Source organism: Nymphalis io, chromosome 12 (assembly GCF_905147045.1).
Source record: "Nymphalis io chromosome 12, ilAglIoxx1.1, whole genome shotgun sequence".
Classification (NCBI taxonomy): Eukaryota; Metazoa; Arthropoda; class Insecta; order Lepidoptera; family Nymphalidae; genus Nymphalis; species Nymphalis io.
The window spans coordinates 6,475,157-6,494,107 of record NC_065899.1 but is presented as its reverse complement, the minus strand read 5'-3'; the positions used below and the strand labels follow the sequence as shown (position 1 = coordinate 6,494,107).

The window sequence follows — 18,951 nt, the reverse complement described above, 5'->3', positions numbered from 1 at the left end:
CTGTCACACTAATATTGTACCTGTATTGTCATCCACATGTGCATTACAGAAGATCATGTATGTTAAAGGCTTAAATTGATTCGAAATAGTAGTACGTAGGTAAATATAAACGAGTTTAACGTTGTATTTTTTAAGTTGGTAAAAAAAAGCTCAAATATAATGTTACTGCAACAAAAAAATCTAAATCGGGTCTATCTTGGGTATGATCATAATTTTATAAACGCTACTCATTAATCGAAGCACATGAGCAACAAAATGTTTTTCTTTAAATGGTATAATAGATTAATAATTGTACACTTGTTTTTTATGATTTATTTTTATTAAATAAACAAGGTAATAGAAATTAAAGAACCAACTGTCCTATCGGTACTTTATCGAAGAGCTTAATAGTTTCAGCAACTATTTGCGACACTATCGTGGTTACAATCGGAGGCGCCACTTCTTGAAATATATCTTTCCAATTCGTGTTCGCGAACTCGTGTACTGGATCAGCTGTAAATAAAACATCATTGGTTGCTTATTTTTCTAGGAAACATGGGATAGTGAACCGTAAAAAATAATGAAACCCATTTTTTACAATATGGCAAACGGGCAAAAAGCACCTGCGTGATAATGATCACAATGACCATTAGGAATTAGTATTGTCAGAAATATCAGCTATTCCTTATTTCTTGGATCTAACAATCATTTACTTTTTATTATAAAAACTGTAAAAGCTTTGATCGAATACCTATTTCTTACATCGAGTACAATTTTTATTAATTTTTAATATATTTCTGACATATTAATTTTTAAGAAAGTGACTTTAAAAGATATCAAAGTCTCCGCTTCTTTTCTATTTCCAGTACCTCGGAACATTATTTGCCATATTTTGCTTTTTATGACATTGCTTAAGAATAGTTACGTCACTGGGTCGATTCAGTACGAGTAACTTTAATTAATAAAAATAATACTTACATAGCTGCCGGTTCCCGTTAAACAAATTCTGGAAATTGAATTGTACACGACCCAAGACATCAGCAGTATGCTTAAAACCATTCACCATCCAGTAACGTTCACCAGCAGACTCGCGCTCTTCTATATCCAGCACCACTTTTACCACTACGTCCTCTGAAATCAAGTAATTGAATGTTTCTTTTTATAAGGGGCAGATAGGAAAATAATCTATGAACCATCATAGCCGACTCTGCCCACAGATATTTCCCATGTAAAAAGTAAAATCTAATATTGAATTCAGTGCGTTGTTGACTCTAATGACTTGGGCTCTAAGACGTTACACAACTTGTGCCTGTTACGGGCTTACTCACCAATGCAAGTGAAAAACAGCTGTAAAATCTGTTGATGTATTGCATTCATATAACTGTAGATAATTACACCGGTGGTCATGAACAAAACTATGAAAAGAATTTTAAATCTCTTTTATATTTACTATCTATATCAAATGTATCGATTGATGATAAATGTATCACAGAGTTATATCACATACAAAGCGCGCAGCCAAAAAATATATTATATATTACTGGTATATATTATATATTACTGGTGGTAGAGCTTTGTGCAAGCTCGTCTGGGTAGGTACCACCCACTCATCAGATATTCTACCGCAAAACAGCAGTACTTGGTATTGTTGTGTTCCGGTTTGAAGGGTGAGTGAGCCAGTGTAATTACAAGCACGAGCGACGTAACATCTTAGTTCCCAAGGATGGTGGCGCATTGGTGATGTAAGCGATGGTTAACATTTCTTACAATGCCAAAGTCTATGGGCGTTGGTGACCACTTACCATCAGGTGGCCCATATGCTCGTCCGCCTTCCTATTCTATAAAAAAAAATATTAGCTCATAAAAAAGGGTTAGCTCAATTTCAATTCAACAGATGATTTTGGAATCGATTCATGTAATTTCAATTATAGCACAAATATATCAGATTGAAAAGTGTTTATATAACAAGCATTTTACTCACGTATTTTAATTTTATATTTCCCTTCGCCCTCAATTGGTAATAGCAGCAACTTTCCACTCAAGGAATAATTACCAATCAAAGTTACAGAACACTGTAGGTCTATTTCTGTTTTGTGAGTGAATCGTCTGAAAAATAAACGATAAATAACTGATATAGGGTTTTACTTTGTTCATAAAAGTAATATTATTGTTAAAGCAACTTAAATATTTTAGTGCAATGATATAAAAATCTCTATTATCGTTAACAATATTTAAAAAATACAATATGTTCTTAAAACTTAAATTAATGAGCTGAACGATAAGTTAAATATTATCATTATAAAAAATTATGATCTTTAACAAATTATTGATTTTCAGCGAATCGAGATAGATTATTGTCCTTTGACATGCGATTGAGTATCATTAAACCTTAATTTCGAAGCTACGTAACATGATTTTATATCGTGGACAATGCGTTTCGGTCTGCATATATGTATATATATTTAATCTGATTTCGATCGTAACGGGTAAACAAATGCAGTCGAAAATTTTACAATAAATACATCTACGGTTCTGCACATTTCTTTTTTTTTTAAATTTAGCAAGTTTTTGCATTACCTTCTTGCATTATAATAGTAAAAAACTTTACGGCTATTGAACGATTCTTTGTAAGTGTTATTAGGTTTTGTTTTAATATACATAGTATACGTTCCGACAAAACACTTTGAACTATACAACAAAATTTAAATTATGTGTGAATGCAAAATTGTTGGAGATTTATATTTTGTAAATTTTTTTTTAAACGACTATTTTTAGCAGCAAATATATCTGGCGATTAGACCAACGAGACAGAATGTGTAATGGAGAAAGGTCAGTTGTTTCATTTAAATAATTTAGGAATCCGTGATCTTATTCTTAACGCTCGCAATAAATCTCTCGCTACTGCATAGATTATAATAAATTGATTAAAAAATATATGCAAAAACAATTGATAAAAAATTTATTACCAAACTTAAGATGCTCATAATACATATATTTATTCAAACATGTTAAGTGGTTTTATATTATTTTATTTTTGTATAAATTTCTTCTTTTTATTTTTATTTTCTGTACTCTCTGGCAATGTTGTAATAACTGGTTTATGTTTTATATTTTTTAGTATCTACTGTTTGTTTCCGTAATAAATAATAAGAAAATAACGCATACTAGATGACCCATGGTTGGGCAAACGCTGCTGTTGCGGAAGAGAATTCAGCGCCTCATCGACACTTATGATAATTGTTCTATCTATACACGACAGACGGGATGAATTTGAAATACTTGATAAATGCTGTCGTGAGGTTAAGCCCGTCATTTACTATTAACATTTCGTTATATCCGTAACAGCTCATTGTCCACAGATACTTTACGACTAATATGTACTTGCATTTTGTACATAGAACATTCTGAGATATGCTCGCCAGAATCAACAATGGAACATATATAAACAATGAAATAATTTTCCTTATATTTCCTTACATAGTACTCACAAATGTTTTCGTTAATACATAGTATGTTTGAAGTACTTAAATACATCAAAATCTTAATATTACATACATAAGATCCATCATTCAAAAACAATAACTAAGATACAAACCTCCGAAATATTTAAAGCCTTACCAGAATTTAATTAAGTAGCTTCTAAAAACTAATTGCCTGAAAATTATACTTAAAAATATATTATATAATATATATATATTAAATAGTAATAAACGTGTCAATAAATAATTAAGACGTAAAAAAACAATATTTATAGGATTTACGGCTACTTAGGTCTGTCGAGGTCAATACGACGGATGTGTCTTTTCAAGATTACTGTCGAGTCAACAGCCACTTAGAGGATTAACTCGGTGCTTTATATTGCTTTGCAAACCATTTAAATAATATAAATATATCCACTTGTATATAATAGCGCTTTAATCATAAGTTCATAATTGCTAAATAACAATTTCCATAGCTCTTTCCACTTCTAAGACAAGGGATTTTCATACAAACTTTTATACCCTTTATCACTACCTCAGGGGTTAAATTTTCAAATATCCTTCCTTAGTGCTAACCAAAAAAATTGCACACGGGTGTATGCAAATTTTCATGATGCCAGTAGTTTAGGCTGTGAGTTGTTAAGTCAGTCAGTAAGTATTCTTTTATATATCGTGTTTCGAGTTTATCCTCACAGATTGATTCTTAGCAAACCAACTTTTTTTGTAGGTTGGCTTTCGATGTAACTAACATTACATGTCTCATGGCATTAAAATTAAATATTAATTTTAATTGCATTAAATTAAAATACATTATCATAATTATAAGGATAATCTACAAATGATAATTAAAATTAAAGTGCAATAGAACTTTAATAATTTTGAAGTAAGAAATTGTATAATAATTAAAACGAATTAAAAATGTTATTTAAAATTAAGCAAACATCAAATGAGTCATGGTCAGATCATTTGAAAAGTCATTTCGGTTAATGACTTATTTATCTGTAGCGCGTAATGACTGATAGGTTCGTAATTATATTACATCGAAGTAAGTATATTACATCGAATCTTTATTTCGATTATAGAAAGATAAATTAAAATAATGTACAAACGTTTAATAACATAGGTATATAGATAGCATAGATAATGGTATACGATTACTCTTCTACTTTTTTTGTCGAAAATACGAGTAACACACCACAAATAAACGTAAAAATCATACCTCAATTCCATGACCTTGCAATTTCTCAATCCTCTGACAAGGGTATTTTTGAAGTCCATCTTAAGTCCAGCTTGAATTGCCTTAACCTGCTTCATGGCCATCGGGTCCAGGGAGCTCATGCCAAGGCTCGGGATCCCAGCGGCTACTATGGGTAACGCATGCTGAGATGACAACCTGAGGCATGTTGAGTTGGTCGCTGGGCATGGCGTGATAAACGGTGCTAAGGAATAAAAAAAAAACAGACTGTGACAAAACAGATGATGTCATATTATAGATTCCTAAAAAATATTCTAGATTAATGGTATCCAACCTGCGGCTCGCCGTTTTTTTTATGGTAGGCCCAATTAATGTTACTTTATTTTCAACTATTTTAAATTTCAAAGGTTTTATTAACATCTAAATAATTTGAATTAAACAAATGCTTGTGACACTGCAAAGTGTTTAAAACGTCATGAAATTATAAAAAAAATGTTAAAATATACGCAATAAATCCGTTCATAGTTGTTTAATCCTCATCCTCAAATCATTACCCAAAAATTTTTTGTTTGCGGCCCTCGACATCTTGACTAATACGTGTTTGAGTTTGAGTATAGCTGTATCTAGATTATAGTTATAGATATACATTTAAAATGATCTTGAATCATAATATTTCTTTCACAATTAAATTAAAGTAAAGAACACGACAACAATACTTCGGGTTCAAGGGCTTCTGTGGCAGTCTATAGCCATCATGAGGTATTACTTAATAATGCATAATATTATATGTAGTATAATACTATATACTACTTGTCTTATTATAGCTTCGTATAGGTAAATAAAATCTTTAGGAAAACAGACTTTTATTGTTGTCCACATACCATTATATATTAACTCATTATTAATATTAAATAATGACATCTCACGGGACTGGATATGGTGTATCAACAGTAATATCATTGAAGAAATCGACAGATCAATCAATTATTCAACATAATAAATGATCATAAGGATTAACATTAAGATAAGGTCTGTAACATGTTCAATCTAATCGTTAAAATTATTTTATTATGTATTTCTGCATTTAATTTCCTTCGTGCATTTTTTACGACACAAATTAAAATCATACGAAATGTTAGAAGATTTATTCTCTAAAAGACAAACTTAATGATAATTGTTTTAGTGGTTATACTTATGGACATTGTGAGTAGTGTAGCATAATTATGATTGGTGGCGCAACTTCGATAATATCTCTCAAAATTAATGTATTATATAATATATTTTTTACTGTCGACCAACCCCAAACCAAGAAAGAAATTCATTAAAGATACAAACATACAGTATAGGAGTATTGATAGTAACGAATACGTTCATACATAAATAATAACAGTAGCTTAAATCCAGTAGAGGAGAATAGAGCTACCCCATAACAAACAGTAGTAACAGCCCAGCAGATTGACATTAGCCTCCTCTCCCTTTTTGAAGAGAAGATTTGGAGCTTATTCCACCACGCTGCTTCAATGCGGGTTGATGGAATACACATTTGGCAGAATTTCAGTGAAATTAGACACATACAGGTTTCCTCACGATGTTTTCCTTCACCGTCAAGCACAAGATGAATTATCATGATGAATTCACAAGAACGCGTGAATCTTAACAAACAGTGGCTGTTGTTAATTTTTTTTTAATTATTTATTTAAAATAAAATTAATAGTACGACCATATAAAAGCGGTACTATAAAAGAAGCGATCTATAATCGGTTAACTTAAATTGTTATAATCGTGTACATTGTAGTATATTATATTACAAATTATTATGCGCTTAATTTGTGTGTATAATTCATCTCGCTTGACGGTGAAGGAAAACGTCATGAGGAAACCTGCATGTGTCTATTTTAAGTTAAATTCTGCCTCATGTGTATTCCACCAACCCGCATTGGAGCAGGGTGGTGGAATAAGCTCCAAGCCTTCTCCTCAAAACAGGAGAGGAGACCTTAGCCCAGCAGTGGGACATTCACAGGCTTTTACTATTGTTACTATATTACAATAGAAATACAAAAGAAGAAATAACTTATAAATATAAATTATTTGTTCACTTGCATATTAATATATTAATATCATAAGCTTAGGCTAACCGGTTTTGTTACTATATAGCCGTATCCAGATATATAAGATATGTTTTAAAATTTAGACCAAACAAGCTCTGACTCAGCATGTTATTTTTTCTAGCTGCGTAATTGCTGTTGGCCCTACTGGCCTTTAGCGTTGACATCGAAATTTGAGATATCTCGAGCTCCGTATGATGACTCAGCATGAGTCGTGGAAAAATACCAAAACGCCGGTGATTCTGTTTGAGCCTTAGTAGATGGTGGACGTAATGAAACGTAAAATTTAATAATAACTATAAATTAACGAGAGATATCACGTTAAAGGTTGGTATATTGAATAGATATTTCAAACTTTAAAACTTTTTTTGCTATATATAAATATATATATTTTATTTTATTTTTATTTTTTTGTTTATTTATTCAACAATTACAAGCATACATGTATTTAAATAAATAAAATTAAACATTACTATACTGTTTGGTCACAACTCACAAGGCTTTAACATTACCGTCTCTTTAAGTTTCCTTATGTTTATAATGGGAGAAATAAACGATAATATTTATAAAATTTCTATTTTGTTATTATACTTAAGCTGATAAGTTTTTATTTTAATAATGAATTTGATCGTAAACTATAATGACTTTTATATCTACATAAACGACTGCAGCAGACCTGGTTTGCCGAGCCAGAAAGTAATATTATAGGTATTATTAGTAATGGATTAGTAATTATGAAAAAGTCCCAAAAACATATTTTTTTAGGTCTGACTGTCTAAACTAACTACTAAACTAAGCTGTGATTATCGAATGATGCAAAAAACATCATTATTAATAGTTTAATTTTATGGTGTATAATCTTTTTACTATTTGTTTTATCCATATTGATTGAATTGAACCATCAGATACTTATATCAGATTTTGAATAAAATATAATAAAATATTAAGTACTTAAATTAAATTTCAATTAAGCACAGAACAATAAGAATTATAAGGGGGAAAAGTTTGTATAAAAAATACAAAGAGACAGTCAACATAATAGAAAAAAAAAAGAAATGATGAAAATGGTTTGAAAAGGACTACTGTTTGGAGTTCATTGTAGATCACCTGTGCCTAAAACTGACTTTTCACCCTTCAAACTTGAATACTTGAATACATGAATGAGTGGTGAACGACTTACTGAAAAGCAAATGGTATCAAAATATTTTGTGCAGACCACCGTTAAAGTGGAGGATAATACGAAAGTTAGGGCTAGACTTTTTTATAAAACCTTACCAATACGATCATTTCCAGTACAACTAGTAAATACGACACAAAACAATAACAGAAACACTTTCATTTTAAATCAATACACAAGTAATATTCAAACGAAATGAGATACAAATAGCTTGTGGTTAACTTATATAGTTTTTGATAACATTAATGAGTGGTTAGAATTTTTTTTTAAGTATTAAGTACCTATAACTATACATATTATTGTTAGTTAATAAATTCCATATATTAATTTTCATTGTCTTCCGTAAAATACACATATATACAACTCAAAATTGAAAATATTGCTTCCGTACAAATCATGACGTCGTCGTGGATACATTCCACTAGAGGCATTTCCACATTGAATCGCAATAATAATTTCCTGAACAATACACGAACAAGCTCTCCTGTCAGCAGTAAAGGCAATATGTCAGGGTGTTATATCTTTAAGAAATATTTTTGCACTACTACCGAAAATGGCGCAAATATACGATTTTTAGCGTGTTTCGCTGCAGTTTCTGAACCTTTATTTTGTTTCCTGTTGAGAGTACTGTCATGAAATAGGGCCAATGTAGCATGTAACGCCTGTAGCGTCTTATAATAGGGTTCGTCTACGTTTCCAGGCAATCAATTGCAGTCTATCAGGACTTTTGTCATCAACACCACGAATGCCAGATTGATTCATAATAGCAGGAGGTAGAAAAGCAACGTTGCTTCACAATATGCTTTCTTCCGTTGACTATCATGTATTCCTTGCCTTCTCATCAATTTATTCATAACAAGCTACGGTAAAATAAAAAGCTTTTTTACCAATCACGTATAAGCATTCTCCAAATGGTCTCTATTCATTTTTTTAAAAGTTTATGATATAAATAATATAACGATCAGTATAAATCAATTTAACTGAATAGGTAGTGCAATTATTGAAACGCCTGTTAAAAATAATTAGTACAGTCACCTATTGTGATAGTATTTACGGAATACTATTATAATTTATCAGGCGCTTATTTATCACCGTTTCTGTAATTACATTTGTTCTGTTTTGGTGAATATTATGCAGTATATGTAAGCCAAAAATGTCCCACTACTGGACTAAGGCCTCCTTTCCTTTTGTGGAGAAGTTTTGAAGCTTAATCCACCACGCTGCTCCAATGCGATGGATTGGTAGATACTCATGTGACAGAATTACAACCACATACAGGTTTCCCAAGGATTTTTTTTTCAACACGAATCATGTGATGAATTATAAAACCATATTAATTACATGAAAACTCAGTAGTGCTTGGTCGGGCATAAATCACAACCTTCACTTCATTTGTTCTAACTACTAGACCTAGATCTAAATCTAGGAACTTGAAAGAAGCGTGCAGAAAGACACAGTTTCAATTAATATTGCAGTAGATGCCCTACATGTTTTGGCAGTCGTCTTACGAAAGACAGCTAAATCAGTGGCGGCGGCGGCAAAAGTGTCACAAGATTATTCTGCATTACAAAAAACAAAAAAATCCTTTCATCAGGTACCAGTTGCAGCATCAAAGACACAGAGCACAAAAACTTTAACACTTTCAAACCCTAATTCTTATAACTTTGCAACCAAAAACAGAGGAGAGAGTCGTAAAGGAGAAGACGACACTTAGCGAGGCATAAAGCAAAATAGCTCTATTTGAATTTGTTCCTAAATAATCTATTGACTCTAAAATCTTTTTGAAATAACTTACATTATATCGTTTTTTTTGCTAAAGTATATCATAAATATCTTTTCTTAAAAAAAATGAGTTTATGAGGAATATAGTAATAGTCTCATTAATATATTTTGATTATTAATAGAAGCCGGGATGTCTTAGTTAAATTATAATCATTTTAATTTAATAAATGTATTTTTTTTAATTCGTCGTGCCTCTTTGAGCAAGATTGTCGTCGTACGAATATCACTTCCCTCCAATATCTTCAAATTATCTCTCAGACTCTCAATGGCTGACTGAGCTCACTCCTCAACTGTAATTTTAAAATCAAATTATAAACAAAAACAATATAATAAGATTATATTAAGATTATCTAGTTCATTCTATCTAATAGCCATTATTAATTTTAATAATATCATGTGATCATCATGTTTTGGTGATTAATTTAAATAATCATGAATAATTATGTTTTTATTTTTTTTCTAATCATTAGTAGTCAGTCAGTAGTCATGGTAACCTCGTAGCATAATTTAAAGAATATATTATAACATTTAAAGGCGGACATGTAAACTTGAAATAACATAGATTCTATTTATTTGTTTTAAAATTGAAATAAAATGTTTATATAAACAATTATGTATATTAGTTCCGTAGTGAAAATTCGTATTGACATTTAATAGTTATATTGCTCAAAATATATTATTTAATAAATGGTGACTACCACCAATTCATTAACCATTCCTTACATCCACCAGCCTCGGAAACTACAATGTTAAGCCCCTTGGGCCTGTAATTACAGTAGCTCACTCAACCTTCGAACCGGAACACAACAGTACTAAGTATTGCTGTTTTGCGGTAAAATACGTGAGTGGTACCTACCTAGGTGGGCTTGCATAAAGCTACAGAGACTAAATAAATTATTGTAGTCTATATATTCCATTAAATATGTTGAAGATTAAACTTTTGAGAGAGTTTATATAAATCATAAGCAATAATCAATGCATGACTGAATTTTTATCGACGGTGGTCCGTTACTTCGATAATCTGTAAGATCTATCGTTCCCGTTTCTACTCTAAAATGTTATTGCAATAATTTAGAAGTTTATTGTAGAAAAAAGTAGTTTTTAGTCTGTTTAATTTTAGATTTTTACTATTTTATGTTGTAGAATTCCATCGAATCCAGAGGCCTTTTCGCAGCTTTTTGCGATAAAGTGACATTTTGTTAGTAGAACTGGTTTCCTGACTTTTGTAGTCTATTCTATAAGAGCAAACTAGAAACTAAACGTAGAAGTAAATGGCTTTGTATAAAAAGTGATATACGACATTGGCTACAAAAATTGTAATTTAAGTTTTTAAAGCACACCGATAAAATCACCATCGCGTATCACCGTTAACTGCTTCAACATTTTATGATCGGTTGAGCGTTCATTTTTATATACACTTTGATGGTTTTAAGAAGCAATTGTCAGTCAAGCCTTTGACGACATCTACATGTGTTGTCAAAGGAAATAATTGTAACAAAAAATCTTCGTAGCGGCTGGATTACGTTACGTGATCATGGTTTTCATGATGTTCGTTATGCTAAATAATTTATGTCGATAACCAAAACCAAGGACGTTGACATGCCTTTGAAAGATGGCCTAATAAAATATCAATTTCAATGTACACAAGTTCCTACACAAAGAATTATGTCTTTTATTGTACGCTATTTTAAGAATACTAAGAATTTATACTCCCGAAATCAGATTCTTAATTATGATATTAGTCAAACAGAAAATGTCGCATGGGTACGTCAACGTAAACACGTCACGAAGGCATTGCGGCCGACTGTCACGTACGCCTCCTAAATCCAGTTATTAATGATTACAATCGTTAACAATATTCCATGAATTAATCATTGTTAGAATCAGTAATTGTTTATTAGATTAACAATTACAATAACTGTCAATTTTCGTAATAGTGTTTTGTGTTTGAAAAATACCAAAAAATAACTAAAAAAAGTGTTTTAACGACTAACTATATCTCGTCTCGATTGTCCATGTCAAATTTTAAGATGACGTAAATAAATGGATCTCGGCAATGGAATATTTTATAATTCTAGAATTTGTTAACATTTTAAAATCTTATTTGTAAGATAACTTATTTTTCTGCTCATTAGTTATTGATTTATTTTGTTTGTTTATATATGAATATATCATTGGTTTAATCTTGATTAAAGAAAAAGTAAGTACCTACTTAATTTTACTCATGTGAAGTCTTACGATTAGCTCTTGTTACACTCGGGGGTGGATTTGATTGCAAAACTTCCCATTATTAAGAGTTGTGTAGGATAGGGTGGCTCCTATAACTTTTAACAATAGGAATTTCGATACTAGTAATTTTTTTGACACATTTTTGAGTTTATGTTTTTAATTGTTGTCGTGGGTTCAGAGAGTCTACTGCCACCATAGCCCCAGGCCCTCTCGACCTGTAGAAAAATTCGCCTTTGGTTACACTAGCTAAAAGACAATATTTCTATTCCAAATAATGATAGTTCCTTACCATTAATCAAAAACTCTATTTTAAAGTAACAAGATCACTGAGTATTGTTAAGGCGCTCAGTAATATCGCGAGTCAATTTTCCGATTCACTTCGTTTCGTATTTTAATAAATACTACTAAATATACTTCTTTTCGTTAAACATTCTGATTCAATTTATTTTGAATATACTTTATGGAGATGTGTTTTGTTGATAGCACACGTGAACTCTGTTCTCAGTGTCAAGGTCTGAATGATGGTGGACAAGGTTAACATTATTAAATGTTATAACCAGATAAAGTATAATGACTATAATGAAATTGTGTTCGTCAGCTTGTTAGAATCGTTATAATAAAAGCCAGCCATTGGTTGTATTACATTATAATAATAAATTTCAAAATAGACATTTCTATTAAACTACAATTCGCATAGAGGTACACGTCTTCAGTATACTATAATATGGTAGACGTACCGGTTGGCGTGGTTGGTAGATACTTGTCTTTCACGCCGAAGGTTGTGGGTTCGATTCCCACCCAGGACAGACATTTGTGTGCATGAACATGTCTGTTTGTCCCGAGTCTGGGTGTAATTATCTATATAAGTGTGTATTTTCAAAAGAAAAGTAGTATATGTAGTATATCAGCTGTCTGGTTTCCATAGTACAAGCTCTGCTTAGTTTGGGATCAGACGGCCATGTGTGAATAATGTCCCAGGATATTTATTTATTACAAATAAAATATCAAATAAGTCCACCAATCCCTTCAGCTAAAAAAAAATTTAAGGTCAAAGGTCAAAAGTGTCGAGTTTTTACTTCTTTCTCGTAAACGGTGAGTTTTATCATTTGAGTGAATTGACCACTTGACGTTCAAAATCCTAATTTAAGACATTATACATTACTATTTTGAGATAATTTGTGTTGACTATATCAAAGATAAACCGGTACTAGCTACGAAATTATTACTACTGCAGGTTAATTATACCATATATTTATAAACATTATTAAACTAACGTAACATGGACAGATATCAAAGACAATATATTATAATAAATTTAATAGAAGAAAGAGGGCAGAACTAAACTAAACTAAAATTAAACGAATAGAATTAAATTAAACTATTTTATCAGACGATTTATTACTTTAATTAATCTCTTAAAATTAATTATGTTGAAAAATTTAAGTGCATACCTATTTCTATATATGTTTTGTCGGTGTTTCTTATGATATAGTCCAAAAAATATAGTATTATTATTTATAGGATACGATACGAAAAAAGTCGGATAAAGAGCGGACAAAAACTTTATTTATTACCTTTCTACGAAATTATGTATATATCTTTAACTAATAGGCATGACAACTGATTCTGAAATAACCTTCTATAATGTAGGTACACGTCTACTATTACTGAAAATAATTTTATTTCAGTAATAAACAAACTGTTTACGCAAATAATTGCATTTTCATTTACCTGTTTTGAATTTCGCTCGAAAACACCCGCAGATGTCATGGCGCCTGCACGTGACGTCACGCCTCAGTAAATGTCAGTAAACGTTGTATTGTGTCTATACTCAACGAAGAAAGGCAGAAAGTATTGCGTATTTCCTAAGGTTAAAAATGAATTCCAAAGTTTGCAAGTGGTGTGCGGTCCCTCTGTGTAAAAATACATTCGAATGCCAACCAGATCGAAGAATAATCTACAGAAGTAGAACGACCATATATAAATAAGAAACGAAAGATGATTCTTGAAGAATGTGAAAAGCAATTAAAAGAAAGTATGGTTACAGAACATTTTGAAGAAATTGCTTAAAATTAAAAGTTCTTACTGGTAAAAATATTAGGCCTCTTCATATGCGAGTAATACTATATAGCTAACAGAAAAAAACCTATGATAACACTAAAGATACATAAAAATGTACTGACAAGGAAGTTTTCACATTTCAAAATTCAGATGAGCAAAAGTCTTTATTGGATGAAAGAAACTCTCCTAACATCAACAAATCCTGGGCAAATTAGAGGAATTTGCCTTAACAAAACCTTGTTCCAACATTGATAAAAGTCAGCGACAGCATATGTCTAACTTTTATATTTTACAAAAAGTAGTTTTTTATATTAAAAAAATAATTTAAATCGTTAGGTCATGTTTATTGGTCATATTATCAACAATTATGAATTCTTATCAAAATAAGTAAACTTATCATCTCAAGTGATTAAAATAAAAGACTTTTCCCTTTTACTGCATATAATTTGGACCAATGGTTGAAGAGATAATACGATATGTCGTATTGAGAAAAAAAAACGACTAATATAAATATCACTTATTAAGTCAATCTATTTAAAAATAAATTGCTTTATTACTAAGGAAATTTTATTTATATAAAATTCCTTTTTTATAGTTTGTTTTTTGGTCTAAGAGATAATTTAAAATATCAAATACGCGAGACAATTTAATTAATGTTCGGCCAATCCATTACAAGTAAAAATGTTTAACGCCCAACGAATTAGGCACGGGTTAGCTAGTATATGTATAATTATGTATAACATAATTTCCATAAAACGTATATGGATGACGTGATGTATATGTGTAATCACAAAAATCTACACGACTGTGTTTATCGTATGAATGATTTATGGGATATGTAATACTGTTGAAAAATGCACGTATACATAATACAATTCTCATTTGTTCTGAATAGTACGATACGTTATTAGAAATATATATCCTCATCTGTTATTTCATTATGAAAAAGCTTATGTGTTATATAATATGTACATTAATAAATCGCAAATGTGTTGCCTAGCTAAATCACGCGCAATCATTATAAATTAATATTAATTTTAATTCACTTTTTTTGATCAACTTCCCCAATTTGTGTTATTGACGAAAATCGAAAATTAGTCGAGATAATTTTACACAAGGAATTCGAAAAATACATGTTGTCTAATTTCTTTTTAGCACAAATATGAATTTTCTAGGTACAAACAGGTAAACAGGCAAAGTTAATATACCCTCATCAGTTATTTAATTGATTTTTTATGAAATGAAATGTTATTTTATTCCTTATTCAACAATATTTGGTTGCCTTATCAAAATATAATAATAATATCCTGGGACATTTTCACACACGGTCATCTGATCCCAAATTAATCTTGTACAAAGCTTGTGCTATGGAAACCAGACAACTGATATACTACATATACTACTTTTCTTTTGTAAATACATACTTATATAGATAATTACACCCAGACTCAGGACAAACAGACAAATGTCTCTCCTGGATGGGAATCGAACCCATAACCTTCAAAGTATTAAATTAAAAATTTACCAACCACGCCAACCGGCTTATCAAAAGTGTGGCACATCCATGGTACTCACGCTTCTCAGTCAGTCTCCCTGCTCGAGCTTAGATCCTAAAATTTTAAAATCTAGACATTCATGATGTGTCGCACTTTTGATAAAGCAACCTAATACTGTTGAATAGAAAATGAAATAACCTTTTATTTAATAAAAGAATCAATTAAATTACTAATGTCTATGTCACATTGTAAATCCCAAGTGTATTGATTAATTTCAACGGATTTTTTGTGGTAGTTGCTTTTAATCTAATTTTGCTTAAAATCTGTTTCTTGTGTTTGTCACTCATTCAAATATCATCAACTCTTTCTAGTTGTAGGTATTGTGTTACGTATTTCTTATATAGGTAAACAGTTAATTTTTTTTTTTTTTTTTTTATAGAATAGGAAGGCGGACGAGCATATGGGCCACCTGATGGTAAGTGGTCACCAACGCTCTTAGACATTAGCATTGTAAGAAATGTCAACCATCGCTTACATATCCAATGCGCCACCAACCTTGGGAACTAAGATTTTATGTCCCTTGTGCCTGTAATTACACTGGCTCACTCACCCTTCAAACCGGAACACAACAATACCAAGTATTGCTGTTTTGCGGTAGAATATCTGATGAGTGGGTGGTACCTACCCAGACGAGCTTGCACAAAGCCCTACCACCAGTGAAGAAGAATTTGGGTTATATTTGCTTGATAGGTGCCCGATTGACTTAAAATTGGGGAGAGTATTTATTTTTTTATTGATATTTACATTACATATTTATAACCTTGACCGGATTCTATAACCACAATGGTCTTCAAATTAACCAGAATTCAGGTTATTACACATACATGAATTCGAAGACGAGAGATTCATTAGATGGAGAAGTCTCAGCTCTATATGTATATGGATGATACCTATCGGTAAGGGTAGGGCGGAACAGTGAGTTGGTGAATATTGTGGTATTAAAGATTAAAAAACAACAGAACATAACAAAACAACCACGATACAATAAAACCAAACGCTTAAAATATCAATCATAATATATATTATTAAACAGTTATATTTTGCAGCTTATAACGTTAACGAATACATAGGTCTAAAACAAACATAGTTCAAATGTACATATTTATTCTAAACTTTTTCCCGCATTTTAAAGAACGTACTCTTGACTTTTACATTCCATTGTATTTTAAATAACAGTTAAAAATTATCTTATTTCGATTGATTGATGGCTACATACATTGTCACGGACACCTACGATCATTGAACTTACTAGCTATGAAAAAACAAATTGTTATTTTTATTTAAAAGCATACAAAATAAGAATAAAACATGGATACAGCCCAAATAAAAGTAGCAAACAATTTTGGCGACCTTATCGCTACATAGCGATCTCTTCCAGACAACCAACAGTGTAATTAATAACTCATAGGATATGAGGTAGGTGGTGATATAATAATAAATAAAATAACATTAATTTATAATTAAAACTTACCTATTTACTAGTGCTTTCTTGTACGAAAAGTGTTAAACGTTAATGTTCAAATTTACCTAACAGTCTTAGATAGTAGTCGAATAATAAGAAACGACACCTCATCAATTAAGATAAAAACTCAGTTACTGCTTAAGTCGTTAAGGCCTATGGTAGTAAGTACTCTGCTCGGCTCTTAAGTATACGGTTATCATTATTAATTTCCTTGTAATGAATGCAAGAAGGTTATGTTATAATCCTTTTTGGTACCTACGTTGTCGTTTAACTACCTGAATCTATTTAGTAACCCTTACATGTACTGTATTAGTAAGACTAGACTTGTAACAGAAACTTAGTATGGGCTCCCGTCTCCGTTTCTATTCATTTGTATTTTGTATAATATAATGTTATACAGTTAGTTTAAGGATGAACATAAAAAAATAATAATAAAAAAAGCTTTTTGTTAAAAATATTTCAAAATGTTCACAAGTAAAGTCGCGGCCACAGCTCTGAGCTCATGAGGTTACTCACTGTTAGAAGTCATTAGTAGAACTCGTAAGGCATTTCATTATCTTGATATGTGATGCTTAAGCAAATTAAGATCGAAATCTTTCAAAAAATTCGGTCTCTAACCAGTTCCCTTGAAATATTTTCCTACTCGCTAATCACAAAACATCCAATTAATTCAATTTGTTTTTTACTACTCAAATATAAAAACAGGTTGATAGTGTTATTACTAGTTGATAGAAAAGTTATATGTTTCTCATCGAAAACATTTTAGATCCTTAAAATAATTAGAAACAATTAATTACTGACATTGAAATATATTTTGTTTTAAGATCAAGTAGCACTGTTTTCTAAATAAAATCCATAAATGGATTTATTGACTGTAAAAGAAGTTCATAATCAATAATTATTATATATTATTATATTCCTTGCAAATCTAATCGGAATGTAGATTCTATCGAGATGATTTAGAAAGAAACTCAGTAGAATATCTTTAAATTAATTATTATATTGTATGTATGTCTCTTATTACATCTTCCATCCTTTTTAACACGCTTTTAATAGCTTGGTAATTTAATAACTATGTATGTAACGGAATCATTGAAAGTGATCTTCACTCACCTCAAAACGTCGGATAAAAAGGATACTTTGCACACTTATCAAGGGCCAATGACAATGGCATAGTTTAATAAGTTTGTCTCAATATTCTGACCAAGATAGTAATTTTTTATTGAATATTTTTTTATATATCTGAAAACTGTTGTCAAAAATATTATAATATAAAATCGAGTCTTGAAGTTACTATGTAATTTAAGTTTGTTTAGAGACTAAAAAAGCTCAATGAATATTCTTTTCAATTAGGCAACTGTCAGTCGATAACGTGATACGTTTGTAATTATATAATGTTATTTTACATATGTATATGTATATAATGTGTTTTTTCTATATATATAAATACGATATTCATAATTCTCACGGAAAATACTCGATAGATTTAATAAATCTAACGCTCTATTTTTAGGCATTATTAATAACTATGACGTCAAGACACGAGCACGTTATGCACACGCGTAGTAGATACTTGTATATGAGAACTACCTCTTCTAAATTCGGTACGACATTTCAAGGATCGTAATATAATTTTTCAACTAATTTTAACTTGTTCTACGTATAACGGAACATAATAGTCATTTGATCAAAATACAGGATAATTATATAATAAGCTAATTAGAGACGCAGACGTTTCAGTACAATAGAACTATAGGTAAGATACATTAGCCTTGAATTCATGGTGTATTTATGTTGTTTGGTAAAATATTACTTCCCTTAGTCTTGCTCTGACAAATTTCTAACTACTTATAAAGAATGAATACAATTGTAATGTTACATTAGACATAAGAAATTAAACTTAATTCGCATAAATTATACGAACGT

At 30.7% G+C, this 18,951-nt stretch overlaps 1 protein-coding gene across 1 annotated transcript; it reads right to left on the bottom strand.

The window, feature by feature from the left end:
• Window positions 1-343: 343 nt before the first annotated feature.
• Window positions 344-8,114, bottom strand: LOC126772404 (protein takeout-like). Its single transcript, XM_050492772.1, has 5 exons — window positions 8,034-8,114; window positions 4,678-4,897; window positions 1,961-2,085; window positions 958-1,110; window positions 344-492 (listed from the first exon to the last, which is right to left on the bottom strand). The coding sequence occupies exons 1-5, from the start codon at window positions 8,095-8,097 to the stop codon at window positions 344-346; spliced, it is 711 nt and encodes a 236-aa protein (XP_050348729.1). The 5' UTR covers window positions 8,098-8,114.
• Window positions 8,115-18,951: the final 10,837 nt, after the last annotated feature.

What these genes read in the sequence shown, in the direction of transcription:
- LOC126772404 (XM_050492772.1), bottom strand. Translation starts at nt 8,097, where the DNA reads ATGAAAGTGTTTCTGTTATTGTTTTGTGTCGTATTTACTAGTTGTACT. An exon ending in TGCAAGGTCATGGAATTGAG is followed by an intron (nt 2,086 to 4,677) that starts GTATGATTTTTA and finishes TTTATTTTTCAG; the next exon opens with ACGATTCACTCACAAAACAG. An exon ending in TAACGGGAACCGGCAGCTAT is followed by an intron (nt 493 to 957) that starts GTAAGTATTATT and finishes TTTTATTTACAG; the next exon opens with CTGATCCAGTACACGAGTTC.